This window comes from Mobula birostris, chromosome X (assembly GCF_030028105.1).
Source record: "Mobula birostris isolate sMobBir1 chromosome X, sMobBir1.hap1, whole genome shotgun sequence".
Lineage (NCBI taxonomy): Eukaryota > Metazoa > Chordata > Chondrichthyes > Myliobatiformes > Myliobatidae > Mobula > Mobula birostris.
This window is the reverse complement of record NC_092402.1, coordinates 13,748,260-13,768,688: the sequence shown is the minus strand read 5'-3', so window position 1 is coordinate 13,768,688 and position 20,429 is coordinate 13,748,260. Positions and strand designations below refer to the sequence as shown.

Sequence of the window (20,429 nt, the reverse complement as noted above, 5' to 3'; positions counted from 1 at the left end):
ACGCCACACAGGGGAAGTTGCATTCGACGGGCTGCTGCGCACTGATGACTGGACTCCTTAATCTGATTGAAACTGGAAGCAAAGCCATCTGTCATTTATGTTGGCCTTTTCTTCTTTGATTTTCTTCTCTCTCTGGATGCGGGGGGGAATACTCAGCCCACGCCCCCACCTCCATTCCCTTGAACTGGATTGACAGGTCCTAGAGGAGATCTCAGTACCTCACTTGGATTCATCTGTGTGTGTGTTGGCTGAAATGCCAATTGCCTGCTATGGGGAGTGGGGGTGGGGGACACTGCACAGGATCGAAAGAAGCTGCAGAGAGTTGTAAACGCAGTCAGCTCCATCATGGGCACTAGCCTCCTCAGCATCCAGGATATCTTCAAGGAGTGATGCCTCAAAAGGTGGCATCCTTCATTAAGGGCCCCCATCACCCAGGACATGCCCTCATCTCATTGCTACCATCAGGGAGGTACAGGAGCCTGAACAATCCACTCCCTCAACGATTCAGGAACAAGCTCTTCCCCTCTGACATCAGATTTTTGAATGGACATTGAACCCATGAACACTACCTCGCTGCTTTTTTTTTCTCTTTTTGCACTATTTAACAAATTTAACTTTTTAAAATACTTATTGACTTTAATATGGTAAGTATATATACTTACTGTAATTTGTAGTTTTTATTACATATTACAATGTACTGATGCTGCATAACAATACATTTCACTACTTACGCCAGTGGTATTAAACCTGATTCTGATTCTGATTCTGTGGATGATGAAAATTGTCTGTTGTACTCTGGGATACAGCATCAGAGAGAGTAGAGAATGGTCTGATTCCTCTTTCCCCGGCTTGTTCAGAAAAAATTTACTTTGTTGTATTTTCATTCAGCGTAGACTATTTTCTGAATGGAGAGAAAATTCAGAAATCTGAGGTGCAAAGAGACTTGGGAGTCCTCATGCAGGATTTCCTGAAGATTAATTTGCAAGTTGAGCTGGTGATGTTAGCATTCATTTTGAGAGGACTAGAATATAAAAGCAAGGATGTAATGTTGAGGCTGTATAATGCATTGGTGAGGCCTCACTTGTATTGCAGACTTCCTCTCCCGGAAGTTCCGGGAGTCTCCCGCATATTAATAGTGGCTCCCTGATGCCCACAAATTATATACAATATCCCAGAAATCAATTTTTTGAGAGAGAGCGATAGAGCGAGCGACCACGAGAGAGAGCGTGCACCATGGCAGAGTGTTCCAAAAAAAGAAAATATAAAACATACGTCACTCCAGACTACCCTAAAGTGTACCCCTGCCTAATAGGGGTCAAACATAATGACAGTGTTGCTCACTGCACTGTTTGCAACATTATTGCCCATGGTGGGTTAAGACTGTAAAAGACATGTTGAGGTGAGTTTAACAAGTGTCATTTGTTCATTAGCATAGCTAGCGTTATTTAAACTAGCTGGCTAGCTGCTAAGGAGCTACTCTATTGCAGACATCCCACCTCTCCCGGAAGTCTCCCGCAAATTGATGGTGCTATCTCCCTGAAATGAGTTTTTGCAGGGTGGGATGTCTGGTATTGTGAGCAGCTTTAGGCCCCTTATCTAAGAAAGGATGGCTGACATTGGCGAGGGTTCAAAGGAGGTTCACGAAAATGGTTCTGGGATGGAAAGGCTTGTCACATGAGGGGCGTTTGGTGGCTGTGGGTCTGTACTCACTAGAATTCAGAAAAATAAGGAGTGACCTCATTGAAACCTTTCAAATGCTAAAAGGCCTTGATAAAGTGGATGTGGAGACGATGTTTAAGACCTATGACACAGCCTCAGAATAGAGGGTGGTCTTTTAAAATGGAGATGAGGAGGAATTTCTTTAGCCAGAGAGTGGTGAATCTGTGGAAATCATTGCCACAGGCGGCTGTAAAGTCATTGGGAATATCTAAGCAGAGGTTGGTAGATTCTTGATTAGTCAGAGCATGAAGGGATACGGCGGGGGGGGGAAACAAGAGATTGGGGCTGAGAGGGAAAGTGGATCAGCCATGATGAAATGACAGAGTGGGCTCGATGGGCCAAATGGCCTAATTCTGCTCCTATTTGTGGACCTTACAGGCAAAGCTGCCATTTAGAGTCATACCATCCACACAACACAGAAAGAAGCTCTGTGGCCCATCATGTTTATTCTAGCCGTCAATTACCAATCCACACTGATCCATTTGCCAGCATCTGGTCGTTGGCCTGTCATGCCTTGAGAATCAAATGCTCATTTAGGTCTTTTTTAATGTTGGAAAAGTACCCGTTTCCACTACCCGCCTGGGCCACACATTCAAGATTCCAGCTGCCCTCTGGGTGAAGTATTGGATTTAATTTATTATTATTGCATGGACTGCGTTACAGTGTAACATTTGCCTTGCACACTGTTCATACTTATGCCTCAAGAAGGTGGCATCTATCATTAAGGACCTTTACCAATGGTCCACACCAGTAGATTCCATGCCTGAAGAATTGATACTGGTTTATTATTGTCACATGTATCAATGCACAGTGAAAAGCTTGTCTTGCATTGTGTTTTAAAACAGATCAAATCATTACACAGTGCAGTGAGTTAGTACAAGGTATAACAACAACAGAATTTTAGAATGAAGTGCAACAGCTACAGTGAAAGTGCAGTGCAATAAAGGTGCCAGGTCATTGTACTAGAGGCAGTCAATCTAACAACAGTGAGGAAGAAGCTGTCCTTGGGTTTGGTGGTCTGTGCTTTCAGGTTTTTATATCTTTTGCCCAATGGAGAAGAGAAAATGTCCAGAGTGGGTGGGGATCTTTGGTCTTGTAGTTTCATGTAGACGGTTAGTTCTACCAGAGACAGAATTACCCATTTGTGTTTGCTTTTTAATTGATCACAGAGAAGACGGACATGTCAAATAGCCAGTTAATAGAGAGAGCAGGTGGGCCGGTTAGATGTGCTAATCTTGTGGTGATCCTTCGAGATCCATGCATCACCAGCCTTCTCACTGACCTGTTACGCAGAGCAGACATGCTAGGAGAGACCAAACCACTAACTGCAATCCCCTTCTCATGTGCATGGCAAAGGTTTCATGGAACTAATGAAAACAAATTTAAGACAAATGAAGTTTAGAGTTTGCAGTTTTAATGCAGGAGAATTAGTTTGATCAATGAAGTAGCATTCAATTGGATAAATCAAAGAGATATTGGATTTCAGCTTTTGATGTTCCTTTAGCTGGTGAAATCTATTAATTGTACTCAGAATGAATTGAAAATGCACAAGACATTCAAGTCAGATTTCTTACTCCATGCTGGCTGATACTCTAAGCATAAATCAAGTTATTCTTTCAGACAAACCTGCTATGAAAAGAAATTAAATTCTTTATTAATACTAACTCCATAATTCAACATTCCCACTTTCCCTTTTTATATGATGCAAAATTAAACTTTTTGTTTACCTTTGGGTTACAAATTGAGACCATTCAGGTTACCACATTTCTGGCTGAATGATTGGCCACCTATTATCTCCTTTGAGTCTGTTAATTTTTTTTAATCTTAGAATTATTTTGTCTGTGTGGCTTTGAATGTTGCAATCAACAAGGTCTGTTTTGGGAAAGAAAGTTAACTCCAACACCTAGAGTGGTTGTTATAGGGAAAGGTTGAATAGGTTAAGAGCGTAGGAGAATGAGGGGAGATTTGAGAGAGGTGTACAGAATTATGAGGGGTATAGATAAGGTCAGGCTTTTTTCCACTGAGGTTCGGTGAGGCTAGAACTGGAGATCATAGGTTAAAGGTAAAAGGTGAACTGTTTAAGGGGAACATTAGGGGGATCTTCTTCATCTTCCAGATGGCTTTGGTCCTGGTGTGGGTTGGTGGGACTAGGCAGAGTAACAGGTGGAATCATATCAGGCATACTATTACTGATTTGTTGTTGTGTCGTGGGAATTCAGAGCAATACACAAAATTACTGTAAATTACGAATAAGGAATGTATTTTTTAAAAATAAATATGTAGTGCAAAATAGTGAGGTTGGTTCATTGTCTGTTCAGAAATCTGTAGGCACAGACTAGATGGGCTGAAGAACCTGTTTCTGCGCTGTAGCACTCTGTGACTATGGAGGAGTGGGGGAGTGTCAAGGTGAGACTTGGCAACTTCAAAGTTCATGATTTAAGATGGCGCTAATGATGCCCAGCACTACTTATCGGCAGCAACTACTAAATACCTTATTAATAACATTTGATTAATAACAATCAACGTTAACAGTGGAGAGGCGAGCGGAGGCGAGAAATAGTCAAGGAAAGTGGAGGTGGAGACACAGGTTGAGGCAAGTGGAGTTGGGGTCAAAGCAAAGTCAGAGCAGGGTCATGGCATCCCCGAGAGTGAGGTAAGTCTGGATGTCTGATCAATTTAAGCACTAGGCCAAGTTGGAAAGGACTGGTATGGGCAGAATTCTGGTGGCCTGGTCCAGGCCCCAGAGCGGTCTGAAAGTGAGGAACAACCAGACGTTTGGACGATTTAAACACCAAGCCAGGTTGAAAAGGTCAGGATGTCAGGACCAGAGGTGAGGTGAGGTGAGGGCTGGTTCTGCTCACTGTTGCACACCGAGTAAACGGCTGTGTGCTGAACTGAAGCTGTGGTCTGCTCCAGCAGCAGCAATGCCTGGCTTCGTGTCTTTTGTAAAATGTTCGTTCCTCAGTTGCATTGATGCATTGTTTTTACCTTATAAATGCAAATTGTTGTAACTTTAGGCCTGCTTTCTTTAAATCTTTTTTTCCCTATTTAATCTTGTGTTCCTCAAAAGCCTTAAAACTAGGTCAATGTGAGAGCTGTAATCTATATCCGGGTGTTGCTGTTAACTGCCTGCCAAGCAGCTGCTGGGCACTGCATCATTTTGCTGAGGGTTTAACTGTTCTCATTCCCGAGGCACTGACACACAGAATGTTTTCTCATTGCTCCACAGACCCATTTAAAGCAGAGGTTGATTGATTTTTGAATAGTCAGGGTGTCGAAGTTAATGGGGAGAAGGCAGGGAAATGGGTTTGAGAGGGATAATAAATCAGCCATGATGGAATGGCAGAGCAGACTCGATGGGACGAATGGCCTAATTCTGCTCCTATATCTTATGGTCTTATGGTCTCATTAATTGCAGATCTGTGGAGGAAGCTTTAAAGCACAAAATTCAAATTGCATATTTTGGAGGTAATTTTATTGATTTGACATCCAAAGTGGAGATGTACACCGTAGGTATTGTTGAAATGGTGCCAGAAGTTTTAAAAAGTGCAGAAAAATGTTCCATCTTTGATTCAGTTTAACTGTATCTACACCTGTGAATTTTATTTTTGACTTGTCTTTTATTTGGGTTAATAAATAAAAGACAATCTTCACAAAGCAATGCCTCAAGAAGAAGGCATCCAACATTAAGGGCCACCACCCAGGACATGCCCTCTTCCCATTGCTACCATCAGGGAGGAGGTACAGGAGCTTGAAGGCACACACTCAACATTGGCTTCTTCCTCTCTGCCATCAGATTTCTGACTGGACCGTAAAAACTTCTTGCTTTCTTTTCGCACTACTTATTGTTTCATGTATATTTCTTATTGTAATTTATAATAATTTTTTTTGCACTGCACTGTGCTGCTGAAAAACAACAAATTTTATGATATATGACAGTGATAATAAACAGATTCTGATTCATCTCCCTGCATTTTCCCCACTAATTTCATCTCCTTCACAGTATGTTGCATCTTTTCCCAGCTATTGTTCCCTCTTTTCAAAGTAATTATGTCTCCATTTCTTGCTATTTCAGAGTCAGATTCAGGTTTATTCTCAATGACATTAGGCGTGAAATGTGTTGTTTTGTGGCAGCAGTAGAGTGCAGTTATAACAAATTACTGTAAGAATATATAAAAGTAAATAGTGAAAGCTATACATAAAGAAAGCCTGACAGTGAGGTAGTGTTCATGGGTTCATGGACCGTTCAGAAATCTGATGGCAGAGGGGAAGAAGTTGTTCCTGAGATGCTGAGTGTGGGTCTTCATAGTCCAGTAACGCCTCCCTGATGGTAGTAATGAGAAGAGGACATGTCTGGTATGCTGAGGGCCCTAAGACCATAAGACATTGGAGCAGAATTAAGCCATAGGGCCCATCGAGTTTGCTCCGACATTTGATCAGGGCTGATCCATTTCTCTTTCAACTCCATTCTCCAGCCTTCTCCCCGTGACCTCTCACGTCCCAACTTATCAAGAATCTATCAACCTCCGCCTTAAATGCACTCAATGACTTGGCCTCCACGACCGTGTGTGGCAACAAATTCCACAGATTCACCACCCTCTGCTAAAGAAATTCCTCCTCATCTCCGTTCTAAATGATGTCCCTCTATTCCGAGGTTGTGCCCTGTGGTCCTAGACTCCCCCACGATGGGAAGCATTGTCTCCACAGCCATTCTATCTAGACACTTCATCATGCGATAGGTTTCAGTGAGATCCCCCCATCATTCTTCTAAATTCCAGAGAGTGCAGGCCCAGAGCCATCAAACGCTCCTCATATGATAACTGAGTGATTCTCTCTGACTATGGTATCCACTTATGTAGACCTCATGTTCCTTCCAGCGGTCTGTTCAGCTGCTGCAGTCTTAATGTCATTGAGATTCCCACAGATTTGTTACAGATTTGGTAATCTCAGGATTGCTACCTGTGCTAGGTGCCAGTGAGGGTAGGAATAGGATGCTCTGGAGGAGGAACAAGTGGCTGAGGAACTGGTGTAGGGGGCAGGGTTTCAGATTTCAGGATCATTGGGACATCTTCTGGGGCAGGTGGGACCTGTACAAGAGAGACGGGTTACACTTGAACCACAGGGGGACCAATATCCTTTCAGGGAGGTTTGTTAATGCTATTGGGGGGGCTTTAAACTAGATTTGCAGGGGGATGAGAACCACAGTACCAGAGCTGACAGTGTGGCTGGGGTGAAAATAAATGATATTAAAAGTTCAAGCAAATCCGCTAATAGAAAGGTTGTGAGTGGTGGTAAAAATCTTCTGAGGTGTATATATTTCAATGCTAGGAGTATTGCGGGGAAGGCGGATGAGTTGAGGGCGTGGATTGACACGTGGAATTATGATGTTGTAGCAATTAGTGAAACTTGGCTACAGGAGGGGCAGGACTGGCAGCTTAATATTCCAGGGTTGCGATGTTTCAGATGTGATGGAGGCAGAGGAATGAAAGGTGGGGGAGTAGCATTGCTTGTCAGGGAAAATATTACAGCAGTGCTCAGGCAGGACAGATTAGAGGGCTTGTCTACTGAGTCCTTATGGGTGGACCTGAGAAACAGGAAAGGTATGGCCACATTAGTGGGATTGTATTACAGACCACCCAATAGTCAACGAGACTTGGAAGAGCAAATCTGCAGAGAGATAGCAGACAACTGCAGGAAACATGAAGTTGTGGTGGTAGGGGATTTTAATTTTCCATACATTGATTGGGACTCCCATACTGTTAGGGGTCTAGATGGTTTAGAGTTTGTAAAATGTGTTCAGGAAAGTTTTCTAAATCAGTATATAGAGGGACCAACTAGAGGGGATGCAATATTGGATCTCCTGTTAGGAAACGAATTAGGGCAAGTGACGGAAGTCTGTGTAGGGGAGCACTTTGGTTCCAGTGATCATAACGCCATTAGTTTCAATTTGATCATGGACAAGGATAGATCTGGTCCTAGGGTTGAAGTGCTGAACTGGAAGAAGGCCAAATTTGAAGAAATGAGAAAGGATCTAAAAAGCGTGGATTGGGACAGGTTGTTCTCTGGCAAAGATGTGATTGGGAGGTGGGAAGCCTTCAAAGGGGAAATTTTGAGAGTGCAGAGTTTGTATGTTCCTGGCAGGATTAAAGGCAAATTGAATAGGAATAAGGAATCTTGGTTCTCAAAGGATATTGCAACTCTGATAAAGAAGAAGAGGGAGTTGTATGAAATGTATAGGAAACAGGGGGTAAATCAGGTGCTTGAGGAGTATAAGAAGTGCAAGAAAATACTTAAGAAAGAAATCAGGATGGCAAAAAGAAGACATGAGGTTGCCTTGGCAGTCAAAGTGAAGGATAATCCAAAGAGCTTTTACAAGTATATTAAGAGCAAAAGGATTGTAAGGGATAAAATTGGTCCTCTTGAAGATCAGAGTGGTCGGCTTTGTGCAGAACCAAAGGAAATGGGGGAGATCTTAAATAGGTTTTTTGCATCTTTATTTACTAAGGAAGCTGGCATGAAATCACTGGAATTGAGGGAATCAAGTAGTGAGACCATGGCAACTGTACAGATTGAAAAGGAGGAGGTGCTTGCCGTCTTGAGGAAAATTAAAGTGGATAAATCCCCGGGACCTGACAGAGTGTTCCCTCGGACATTGAAGGAGACTAGTGTTGAAATTGCGGGGGCCCTGGCAGAAATATTTAAAATGTCGCTGTCTACGGGTGAAGTGCCGGAGGATTGGAGAGTGGCTCATGTTGTTCCGTTGTTTAAAAAAGGATCGAAAAGTAATCCGGGAAATTATAGGCCGGTGAGTTTAACATCAGTAGTAGGTAAGTTATTGGAGGGAGTACTAAGAGACAGAATCTACAAGCATTTGGATAGACAGGGGCTTATTAGGGAGAGTCAACATGGCTTTGTGCGTGGTAGGTCATGTTTGACCAATCTGTTGGAGTTTTTCGAGGAGGTTACCAGGAAAGTGGATGAAGGGAAGGCAGTGGATATTGTCTACATGGACTTCAGTAAGGCCTTTGACAAGGTCCCGCATGGGAGGTTAGTTAGGAAAATTCAGCCGCTAGGTATACATGGAGAGGTGGTAAATTGGATTGGACATTGGCTCGATGGAAGAAGCCAGAGAGTGGTGGTAGAAAATTGCTTCTCTGAGTGGAGGCCTGTGACTAGTGGTGTGCCACAGGGATCAGTGCTGGGTCCATTGTTATTTGTCATCTATATCAATGATCTGGATGATAATGTGGTAAATTGGATCAGCAAGTTTGCTGATGATACAAAGATTGGAGGTGTAGTAGACAGTGAGGAAGGTTTTCAGAGCCTGCAGAGGGACTTGGACCAGCTGGAAAAATGGGCTGAAAGATGGCAGATGGAGTTTAATGCTGACAAGTGTGAGGTGTTGCACGTTGGAAGGACAAACCAACGTAGAACATACAGGGTTAATGGTAAGGCACTGAGGAGTGCAGTGGAACAGAGGGATCTGGGAGTACAGATACAAAATTCCCTAAAAGTATCGTTACAGGTAGATAGGGTCGTAAAGAGAGCTTTTGGTACATTGGCCTTTATTAATCGTAGTATTGAGTATAAGAGCTGGAATGTTATGATGAGGTTGTATAAGGCATTGGTGAGGCCGAATCTGGAGTATTGTGTTCAGTTTTGGTCACCAAATTACAGGAAGGATATAAATAAGTTTGAAAGAGTGCAGAGAAGGTTTACAAGGATGTTGCCGGGACTTGAGAAACTCAGTTACAGAGAAAGGTCGAATAGGTTAGGACTTTATTCCCTGGAGTGTAGAAGAATGAGGGGAGATTTGATAGAGGTATATAAAATTATGATGGGTATAGATAGAGTGAATGCAAGCAGGCTTTTTCCACTGAGGCAAGGGGAGAAAAAAACCAGAGGACATGGGTTAAGGGTGAGGGGGAAAAGTTTAAAGGGAACATTAGGGGGGGCGCTTCTTCACACAGAGAGTGGTGGGAGTATGGAATGAGCTGCCAGACGAGGTGGTAAATGCGGGTTCTTTTTTAACATTTAAGGATAAATTGGACAGATACATGGATGGGAGGTGTATGGAGGGATATGGTCCGTGTGCAGGTCAGTGGGACTAGGCAGAAAATGGTTCGGCACAGCCAAGAAGGGCCAAAGGGCCTGTTTCTGTGCTGTAGTTTCTATGGTTCTATGGTTCAAACAAAGCCTTATTTTATGTGGTCTTCAGAGGATCGGTTGGGTGATTATTCATTGAGTGCTCAAACACAAAAATGTTATTGTAAGAGCTGGGATTGTCTCAGTAAACAAAGGTTTCTATCACAGATACAACAGAATATTGGGGTCTCTGCCTTCCCAATGAGGCAGAGCACACATTGCATCCATTAAATGAAAGTTATTACAAGTCTACAAAAGCCTGGCTTACCTGCAAAGAGTTGTAGAGAGCCCAGGTTCAGGAACAGTTATTACCCTACAACCATTGGGCTCCTGGACCAGTATGGATAACTTCACTCACCACAACTCTGAACTGATTCCACAACCTATGGACTCACTTTCAAGGGCTCTACAAATCATGTTCTCAGTATTATTTATTTACTTGTCTAATTATTTATCTGTCTGTTTGCACAATTTGTCTTCCTTTGCACATTGGTTGTTTATTGGTCTCTCTGCGTAGTTTTTCATTGATTCTGTTGTACTTCTGTGTTCTAGTGTGACTACCTGCAAGAAAATGAATCTCATGGTAGTATATGGTGACACAGATGTATTTTGATAATAAACTTACTTTAAACTTCGAACAATCCAAACCGAGGCTCATGCTGTCCTCTCGCTGCTGATACCGAGAAGAAGGTACAGGAGCCTTGGGTCCTACACCACCAGGTTCAGGAACAGTTATTACCCCTCAACCATCAGGCTGCTGAACCTAAGGGGATAACTTCACTCACCTCAACACTGAACTGATTCCACAACCTGCGGTCTCACTTTCAAGGATTCTGTAACTCATTCCCTCAGTATTCGTTATTTTTTTATTTGCACAATTTGTCTTCTTTTGTACATCGTTTGTCAGGTTTTCTTTATGTATAGTTTTCATAAATACTGTTGCATCTATTTATTTTCCTGATTTATCTTCCTGATGGCAGCAGCAAGGAAAGAGCATGTCTTGGGTGGTTGGGGGTCCCTGATGACGGGTGCTGCTTTCCTGCAACAACACTCCATGTAGATATACTCAGTGGTGGGGAGGGCTTTACCCGTGATGGGCCAGACCACATCTATTACTTTTTGTAGGATTTTCATTCAAGGTCGTTGGTGTTGCCATACCAGACTGTAATACGGGCAGTCAATATATTCTCCACTAAACATCTACAGAAGTTTGTCTTAAGTTTTAGATGTCATGCTGAATCTCCACAAACCCCTAAGGCAGTGGTGATTTCTCCTTGGTGACCTGGGTGAAGTTTACCCCTTAAAAACTGTCACTAAACAAAATCACATTATTTGATTGCTACGTCTAGGAACTTCAAAATCAAAGCATATTTATTATCAAAAAATGTATAAATTATACAACTTGAGATTTGTCTGCATAGAGGCAGCCACAAAGCAAGAATCCCAACTAACCCAATTAAAAAGAAAGACCAAAAACCACTGTGCGTAGAAAGAGAAAAAAAATCACAAATCATGCAAACAATAGAAGCAAGCTAACAGTATTCCAAACCGGCCTGAGATCCCAGATCTGCCCCTGGAGCAGCCGGAGTAGGACCAGGCCTTGGTCCCGGTTTATCACACCAGCAGGGCAAGAACACACTGCAGCTGGATGCAACATTTAAATTGTCCAAATACTGGGTTGTGTCTCACTCTAAGACCTGGACCACAGCATCACGATATGCTTGGGCCGCCCAGCCCGAAGCCGTTCTCAAATTGGCTGAGCGCTTGCAGCGATCCAACCTCACACCTGAGTAAGGCGGACGGGCATCAAAACTCTTCCGCGTTGACTCCTGTCCAAAATGCTCATTCCATCTCCAGCAGCAATATGAACTCCGTCTGCGAACCCAGCTCAAACATATTACACCTCACCATGCATGGCTCATCTCCCGAACCAGCCTCACCTCCGCCTGCCTCCTCACTATCTATAGCGATAGTTCACCACAATTTGCTTCAGAAAGGATGTTATAAGTAATGTTTTTAGTTGAATCTCTTGCCTTTCAATCTACCAGTAAGGTGCTGCACATCTTCAGTAGCGCCATCTTAAACTGGAACTTGATGTGAAAGATGAAAGAAAGATTAAAGATTAGCTTTATTTGTCACATTTACATTGAAACATTGGAACATACGGTGAAATATTTTGTTTGCATCAACAACCAACGCAGTCCGAGGATGTGCTGAGGGCAGCCCGCAAATGTCGCCGTTTTTTTGGTGCCAGCACAGCATGCCCACAACTTACTAACCCTTGTGTCTTTGGAGTGTGGCAGGAAACCTACACTTCTGGCACCAACATAGCAAGCCCACAACTTACTAGCCCTAACTCATACATCTTTGGAATGTGGGAGGAAACTGGAGCACCCTGAGGAAATCCACACGGCCACGGGAAGAATGTAAAACTCCTTACAGGCAGCGGCTGAATTGAACCCCAATATCTGGCACTGTCAAGCTCCTGTGCCACACTTTTCCTCTGAGATGGATGTGAAGTATCCCATAACACTGATTTGTCCCTGGTAATCTGGGTAAAATTTACCCCTTAACCAGTGTCACTGAACAAAACTACATTAGCTGATTGCTGTATCAAGGAATTTGATATGAACTAACTTGCTACCATGTTACCTTCATTTTTTTATTTCACAAAGGACTTCATTGGTTGTGGTGTTTGGGATGCAAGGCTACCTATTAGCTGCTTTGTAGAAATAGAGATCTTCATTGAAGGAATGAAAGAAGCCACATTTCTCCCTTTTGGTTCTGCAGGGGTTAAGCATAAGTAGGATAATTGAGCAAGATTTGTTTTGACGGGGAAGCCAGGAATAGTTTATCATCAGTGTTCAGTAAATATTGCATGTCTTGGTGACTCGACAGGAGAAGTGCTGACTGATGGCCTTTTCAGCACAGAGAACACTGGCACATCTCTCATATGCACTCAGTGGCCACTTTGTTACGTACAGGAGTGAAACTCGGTCTGGTCTTCTGCTGCTGTACCCCATCCACTTCAAGGATCAGCATATGGTTATTTGAGTTACTGTTGTCTTCCTGTCAGTTTGAACTAGAATGGTCATTTTCCTCTGACTTCTCTCAGTAACAGGACAGTTCACCCACAGAACTGCTGCTCATTGGATGATTTTTGTTTCTCGCACTGTTCTCTAGAAACTGCTGTGTGTGAAAATCCCAGGAGAACAGCAGTTTCTGAGGTATTCAAACCACCCCATCTGGCACCAACAATCATTCCATGGTCAAAGTCACTTAGATCACACTTCTTGAATTGAACCTCTTGACCATGTCTGCATGCCTTTATGCAATGAGTTGTTGCCATGTGATTAGCTGATTAAATATTTGCATTAACGAGCAGGGTTACACATGTATCTAATAAAGTGGCCACTAAGTGTATGTCACCTCTATTTTCTGCCCTCTGGTATACACTTCAGACTGGTGTGGATCAGCCCTCTGTTAGATGGGGTTCAGATCAAACCTGGCACCTTTGAGACCATAAGACATAGGAGCAGAATTAGGCCATTCAGCCCATCGAGTCTGCTTTGCCTTTCAATCAGTACTGGAATGCCACTTCAGAGGTAATCAGGTTTACTGACATATGTTGTGAAATTTGTTGTTTTTAAATTGTATTTATTTATTGAGATACAGCACAGAACAGGCCTTTCCAGCTCTTTGAGGCACACTGCCTGGGACTCTAGTTATGCTAAAGCTGTGCTCACCCACTTCTGAAAAACATTTGGGTTGGTAGATTAATTAGCTGCACTAAATAGCCATAGTATGTAGGTGTGTGGTGGAAACCTACCAAATATTGAGAGGCCTGGATAGAGTGGACATGGAGAGGAAATTTCCGATCGTGGGGGAGTCCAGGACCAGAGGGCAAGGCCTCAGAATAGAAGGACACCTCTTTAGAAAAGATGAAGAGGAATTTCTTTCGCCAGATGGTGGTGAATCTGTAGAATTCATTGCAACATACGACTGTGGAAGCCAAGTCATTGGGTCTATTTAAAGCAGAGGTTGATAATTCCTAGTTAGTCAGGGTGTCAAAGATTACTGGGGAGAAAGCAGGAGAATGAGGTTGAGAGGGAAAATCAATCAGCCATGATTGAATGGTGGAACAGTTTCAATGGACCAAATGACTAATTCTGCTTCTGTGTCTTATGGTCTTGTGGAATCTGGGGGAATGTGGAGAGAACAAACAATGTGTTTACTGTAAAGGGAGGTTTTCGTGGTCAGCATAACTTGGTGGGCTGATTGGACTCTTTATATGCTGAATGACTCCAAGAGCTTGGTGATGAAGCAGAATTTGAGGTAAAGTGGAGAGGATGATGTGGCAGGAGAGGAGAATCAAGGTGAGGTGGGATGATTAAAGAGACAGGGAATAGGCAAATGAGCTGGGGATCTGATGGATGCTTGGAGACAGGGAATTGAAGCTGGTGAGCACTGGGAGGCAGGTGAAATCAATCCACAGTGACAGGCAGGTTGGTTATGCGTGTACATCCGTGCTTTCAGCAGTAATGCAATTATAGACAGGGTGAGCTACCTCTGTGTTCAGTGGAGTCTGAGTTATGTAAAATCTACTCTATGCACACCACACAGGCAGCAGGAAGATCTTTCAGCCAGAAACCACAAGTGTGACTTAAAATATTAAAAAATAATTTGCATCCATTACCTTCTTCATCTACGATTGAAGCATAAATTATTGGTAACCTGCTCCAGCATTCTGGAACTGTGCCTAGACAGCTCAGACCTAGAGGAGGAACTTCTTTAGCCAGATGGTGGTGAATCTGTGGAATTCATTGCCACAAATGGCTGTGGAGGCCAAGTCATTGAGTACACTTAAAGCAGAGGTTGATAGGTTCTTGATTAGTCAGAGTGTGTAAGGTTACGGGTGACGGCAGGAGAATGTGGTTGAGACGGATAATAAATCAGCCATGATAGAATGGTGGACCAGACTAATTCTGCTCCTGTGTCTTCTGGTCTTACAGCTATATTCCATCTCTATGCAGTCCAGTACTCACAATCATCTACAGATATGCACTGGAGAGCACCCTGACAAGCTGCATCACTGCATGGTTCGGAAACTGCACTGCAGCGGACAGGAAGGCTCTACAACGTGTAGTCAAAACTGCCTGGTGCATCACTGGCACCAGCCGACCTGCCAGAAAGGTGCCAGGAAAAGGCCAGCAATGTCATGAAGGACATTGCCCCTTCCCTCCACAGTCCTGACAAGGGGTTCTGGCCTGAAACCTTGACTCATTGTTTCCACGGATGCTACCCGACCTGCTGAGTTCCTCCAGCGTGTTGTGGATGTTATGAAGGATGCCACCCACCCTGCTCATGGACTGTCTGTCCCACATCCGTGCCAGGGCCACCAGACTCAAAAACAATTACTTCCCCCCAAGTCGTCAAGCTGATCAACACCTCCACCCATTAACCCACTCCACTACTCCCCACCACCACTACCTGCACATCACCTAGCATCACCTAATGTACACACAGTCAGTAACAGTTACTTGTTCGTGGTGTTTTATAGGATTGCTTTGATATTTATATTTATTATACATCCCTTGGGCGATAACACAAATGACATATTTCACTGTATGCTTCAATGAACATGTGGCAAAGGAATTTGATACTGGCTTGAATCTGGATGTGTTATATCTAACCCATTCTCTCTGGAACCAGCCTCAATCCAAATGCAAAGGCAGAAATTTGACTCGTGGCAACTGCTTCATTTGGACGAGGTTTTCGGTGAAGTACAGCAAGACTGAAAGGTGGTTGGGATCAAAGCCCCCCCCCCCCCCACAAGGGCTAGTGACCCACCCTGCAAACCATCACTTCCAAAAGCTCCCTTTCGGAAAGTGTTATAGGGCTATTAGAACAAAAGCTTTAAATTTCAAAGCACTATATACAACTCTGAGATTCATTTTCTTGTGGGCATACTCAATAAATCTATAGAGTAATAACCATGACAGAATCAGTGATAGACTGCACCAACTAGGGCATTCATCCAGAGTGCAGAAGACAACAAGTTGTGCAAATGAATAAATAAATAGTAAAGAATAAATAAATAAATAAGCAATAAACATTTGGAACATGAGATGAAGAGTCCTTGAAGGTGAGTCCATTGGTTGTGGGACCATTTCAATGATGGGGCAAGTGAAGTTACCACTTTTGGTTCAAGAGCCTGATGGTTGAGGGGTAATAACTGTCCCTGAACCTGGTGGTGTGGGTCCTGAGGCTCCTGTACCTCCTTCCTGATGGCAACAGTGAGAAGAGAGGATGTCCTGGTTTCCTCCCCCCAGACAGTTAATCTGATCAACCATTCTAGTTAGCCCCCCCTCAACCTCCTCTATCTATTACCTAGTCACTGCACTGTACTGTAAGTACTTAAAGCAACATTTTATAATGCTACTTATATTGTAAATACTCACTGGTATTTATGTATTTATGCATATTTTATTCCATATTCATACCTTAACTGCTAACTTTATTTTTATATAATTCTTTATGCATTATAATTGTCGAATGTTGCATGTCACGCCCTGACCAACACAACACAGCAAATTCCAAATACATTTTATTTTTGATTTTGATTTTTTATTTGGAAGATATAGCGTGGAGTAGGACCTTCTGGCCCTTCAAGCTGCGCTGCCCAGCAACCCCCAACAACCCTTGAGTGAACCCTAACCTAGCGGGACAGTTTACAATGACAATGACTGTGGAAGGAAGCTGGAGCACCTGGAGAAAATCCACGCATTTCAAGGGGAGAACATACAGACTCCTTGCAGAGGACACTGGGATTGAACTCCAAACTCCGATACCCCGAGCTGTAATAGCATTGTGCTAACCGCTATGCTCCCGTGGCACCCCATTTATACATGTAAATATATATGGCAAGTAAAGTTGATCTTTAGTAACACATACAAAATGCCGCAGGAACTCAGCATGTCAGGCAGCATCTATGGAGAGGAATAAAGAGTCAACATTTCGAGCCAAGGCCCTTCATCGAAGTTCGTCCAGAATTTTGTGTGTGTGTTACTCTGGATTTCCAGCATCTGCAGAATCTCTTGTATTTAAAATTGATCCTTGATCCTTGAACTGATGCCCACTAGGTCTAATTTACCTTTCTCTCCTTATCTCTTTTGCATACAGACTCGGAGTCCCAGACATTCCCAGAGCCAGCAGTCAGGACTGGCAGACCAGGCAGCCAAGCTTCCGTTTGCTTCAGCAGAGTCTTTGGAAACCATGTCAGAGGCAGAGGTTCCCATCGGATTCACCCGGTCTAACCGATTCCGACAGAGCTTGCCTCTGTCCAGGTCCACAAGTCAGGCCAAGCTCCGGTCACCAGGTAGGACGTGCAGGATGGATGTCATTATGCTATAAAACCCTGGTTCGACTACCCTAGGATTCTTGTGCTTAGCTCTGGTCGACTCATTATAGGAAGGATTTGGAAATGTTAGAGAGGGTGCCGAGGAGATTTACCAGGATGCTGCCTGGATTAGACAGCATGTCTTATGAGGATAGGTTGAGTGAGCTAGGGCTTTTCTCTCTGGAACAAAGGAGGATGAGAGGTGACTTAATCATGGTGTATAAGATAGCAAAAGGCATTGATTGAGTGGATAGTCAGAGATACTTTCCCCAGGGTGGAAATGGCTAATATGAGGGGGGCAATATTTTAAGGTGATTGGGGCAAAGTATAGTAGGGATGTCAGAGGTAGGCTTTTACACAGAGTGGAGGTGTGTTAAATGTGCGAGAGCATGTCTTATGAGGAAAGGTTGAGCGAGCTGGAACTTTTCTCTTTGGAGCGAAGGAAGATGAGAGGTGACTTGATAGAAGTGTACAAAATGATAAGAGGCATAGATCAAGGTGACAACCAGTGCCTTTTTGCAGGGTAACAATGGCTAATACCAAAGGACATCTTTGTTAATCTTCGTGGAGGAAAGCATAGGGTGGGGATGTCATTTTTACACAGAGAGTGGTGGGTACCTGAAATGAACACCAGGGTGATGGTTGCCATCCATTCTCTGGAAGGGTAATGCAGGGAGGAATCCAGTACAGATTTATAAGAATGATACCAGGTTTTAGAGGTTAAGCTATCTGGGAAAACAGCTTGCAGAAACATGCCTTGTTTTGTTTGGTGCAGCGAACTGGGAGGTAAACAGATCATCATCATTATGTGCCAGGTCGTATGATGTGGGCGTTCACAGTCCATGACCATGATTGCTTATGATTGTAAATTTTTCTACAGAAGTGGTTTGCCATTACCTTCTTCTGGGCAGTGTCTTTACAAGATGGGTGACCCCAGCCATTATCAATACTCTTCAAAGATTGTCCGCCTGGCATCAGTGGTCACATAACCAGGACTTGTGATCTGTACCAGCTGCTCATATGACCCTCCACCACCTGCTCCCATGACTTCATGTGACTGACATGTGGAGGGGGGGGTGGGTTAAGCAGGTGCTACACCTTGCATAAGGGTGACCTGCAGGCTCGCGGAGGGAAGGAGCACCCTTGGTAGAGGCGTATCTCCACCCCGCCACCCAAACAGATCAAGGTAGTTGAAACATTCAACATTGATTCAAAATTTAAAGTAAATTTATCATCAAAGTATGTATATGCCACCATATACAACCTTGAGATACACTTTCTTGTGGGGATTTAAAGGAAAATAGAAAAATAAAACAGAATTTATGAAACACTATACATAAACAAAGACTGATAACATCGAATGTGCAGAAGAAAATAAATTGTGCAAATAGAAAATAAATAATATTGTGAACTTAGAGACCCTGAACATGATTGTAGATTGTGGAATCAGTTCAGAGTTGAGGTGAGTGTCATTGTCCATGCTGGTTCAGAAGGGGAATAACTGTTCCTGAACCTGGTAGTATGAGACCTGTACCTGGTAGTAATGAGAAGAGAGCATGACGTAGACTTTGGGGATCCTTGATGATGGATGGTGCTACTCGTAAATGTGCTCAATGGTGGGGAGGGCTTTTCCTGAGATGGACTGGGCTGTTTCCACTGTAGACCTTTCCATTCCTGGGCATTGGCATTGGATGTGATGTAACCAGTCAGGATACTCTTTACTGAGCAACTACAGTAGTTTGTCAAAGTTTTAGATGACATGCCAAATGTATGCAAACGTCTAAGAAAGAAGAGGCGCCGTTGTGCTTTATTTGTGATTTCACTTACGTATTGGTCCCAGGATACATCCTCTGATATGGTAACACCGAGGATTTTAAAGTTACTGACCCTGTCCAGCTCCGATCCTTTAATGAGGATAAGGGAATGTGCAGAAAATGCTGGAGGATCTCAGCAGGACAGGCAGGTTTTTGGGAAGGATTAAACAGTTGACATTTTGAGCCAAGACCCTTCAACAGGACTGGAAGGGAAGGGGATAAGAAGATGGGGGAAGAGGAAGGAGCACGAGATGGCAGGTGATAGGTGAAACCAGGTTAGAGGGAAGGTAGGTGAGTGGAGGAGGGAGCTGAAATGAGAAACTATGAGGTGATAGTTAGAAGTAAAGGGCTGAAGAAGAAAAAGTTAATTGAAGAGGAGAGTGGACTCCAAGAGAAAGGGAAGGAAGGGGGAGGTGATGGCCAAGTGAGAAAAGAAGGGGTGAAAGGAGTGCCAGAATGGGGAATGGTAAAAAGAGGAGGAGGGAAATTACCAGAAGTTGACAAAATTGATGTTCATGCCATTTATGAGGATAGGGGCTTGTGGAACATCTCTGACTGTGTAACCTTGTGTGATTTTGACAGGAGTGCTGTTCCTCCAGTTTGGTGAAGAAACACGGAGGGTCCACATCACTCACGAAATCAGCAGCATGGACACCTTACACGCTCTGATCGTTCATATGTTCCCACAGAAGCTCACCATGGGCATGCTGAAGTCCCCTAATACTGCCATCCTCATCAAGGACGAGACCAGAAACATCTTCTATGAACTGGAGGATGTGAGGTATGAGGAGCAATGGGTACAACAATGTTTGATCAAGTGATCAGCAAAAAATCACTTGGGCACCATGGTAGCGTAGCAGTTAGCACAACGCTATTGCAGCTTGGGGTGTGCCAGTGTTCAGAGTTTAGAGTTCGACTCCGGCACTGTTCTGTAAGGAGTCTCTGTGTGTCCTCCCCGTGGAATGTGTGAGGTTTTCCCTGGTGCTCCGGTTTCTCTCATAATCCAAGGACATACTGGGTAGGTTAATTAGTCATTGGAAAATTGTCCTGTGATTAGGTTATGGTTAATCAGTATTGTGGGGTTGCTGGGGCAGCGTAACTAGAAAGGCCTACTCTGAGTTAAAATAAATAAATACTTTTTAGAAATAGGTTGATTCTGTGTGTGTGTATATAGATAGATAGTTATGCATCATAAATGTATATTATGTATATAACCTGATTATACATAAAAAGATTTTATATATATATACACACACACGATTATATAAATATTTCACACACCACTCTCTGAAAAGAAATAAGAAATTACTTCTGACATCCCCCTTATACTTTCCTCCAATCACCTTATGATT

The 20,429-nt window shown here is 43.4% G+C and overlaps 1 protein-coding gene across 10 annotated transcripts in view; it reads left to right on the top strand.

Moving 5' to 3' along the window:
- srcin1a (SRC kinase signaling inhibitor 1a) overlaps positions 1-20,429 on the top strand; it is a 577,643-nt gene that overhangs the window by 470,036 nt on the left and 87,178 nt on the right. For all 10 annotated transcript variants that reach the window (XM_072248748.1, XM_072248747.1, XM_072248743.1 and 7 more), the window contains 2 exons: positions 17,047-17,242; positions 19,660-19,858. In XM_072248748.1, the coding sequence (XP_072104849.1) occupies positions 17,047-17,242; positions 19,660-19,858 (395 nt within the window). The remainder of the gene's footprint in view (positions 1-17,046; positions 17,243-19,659; positions 19,859-20,429) is intronic.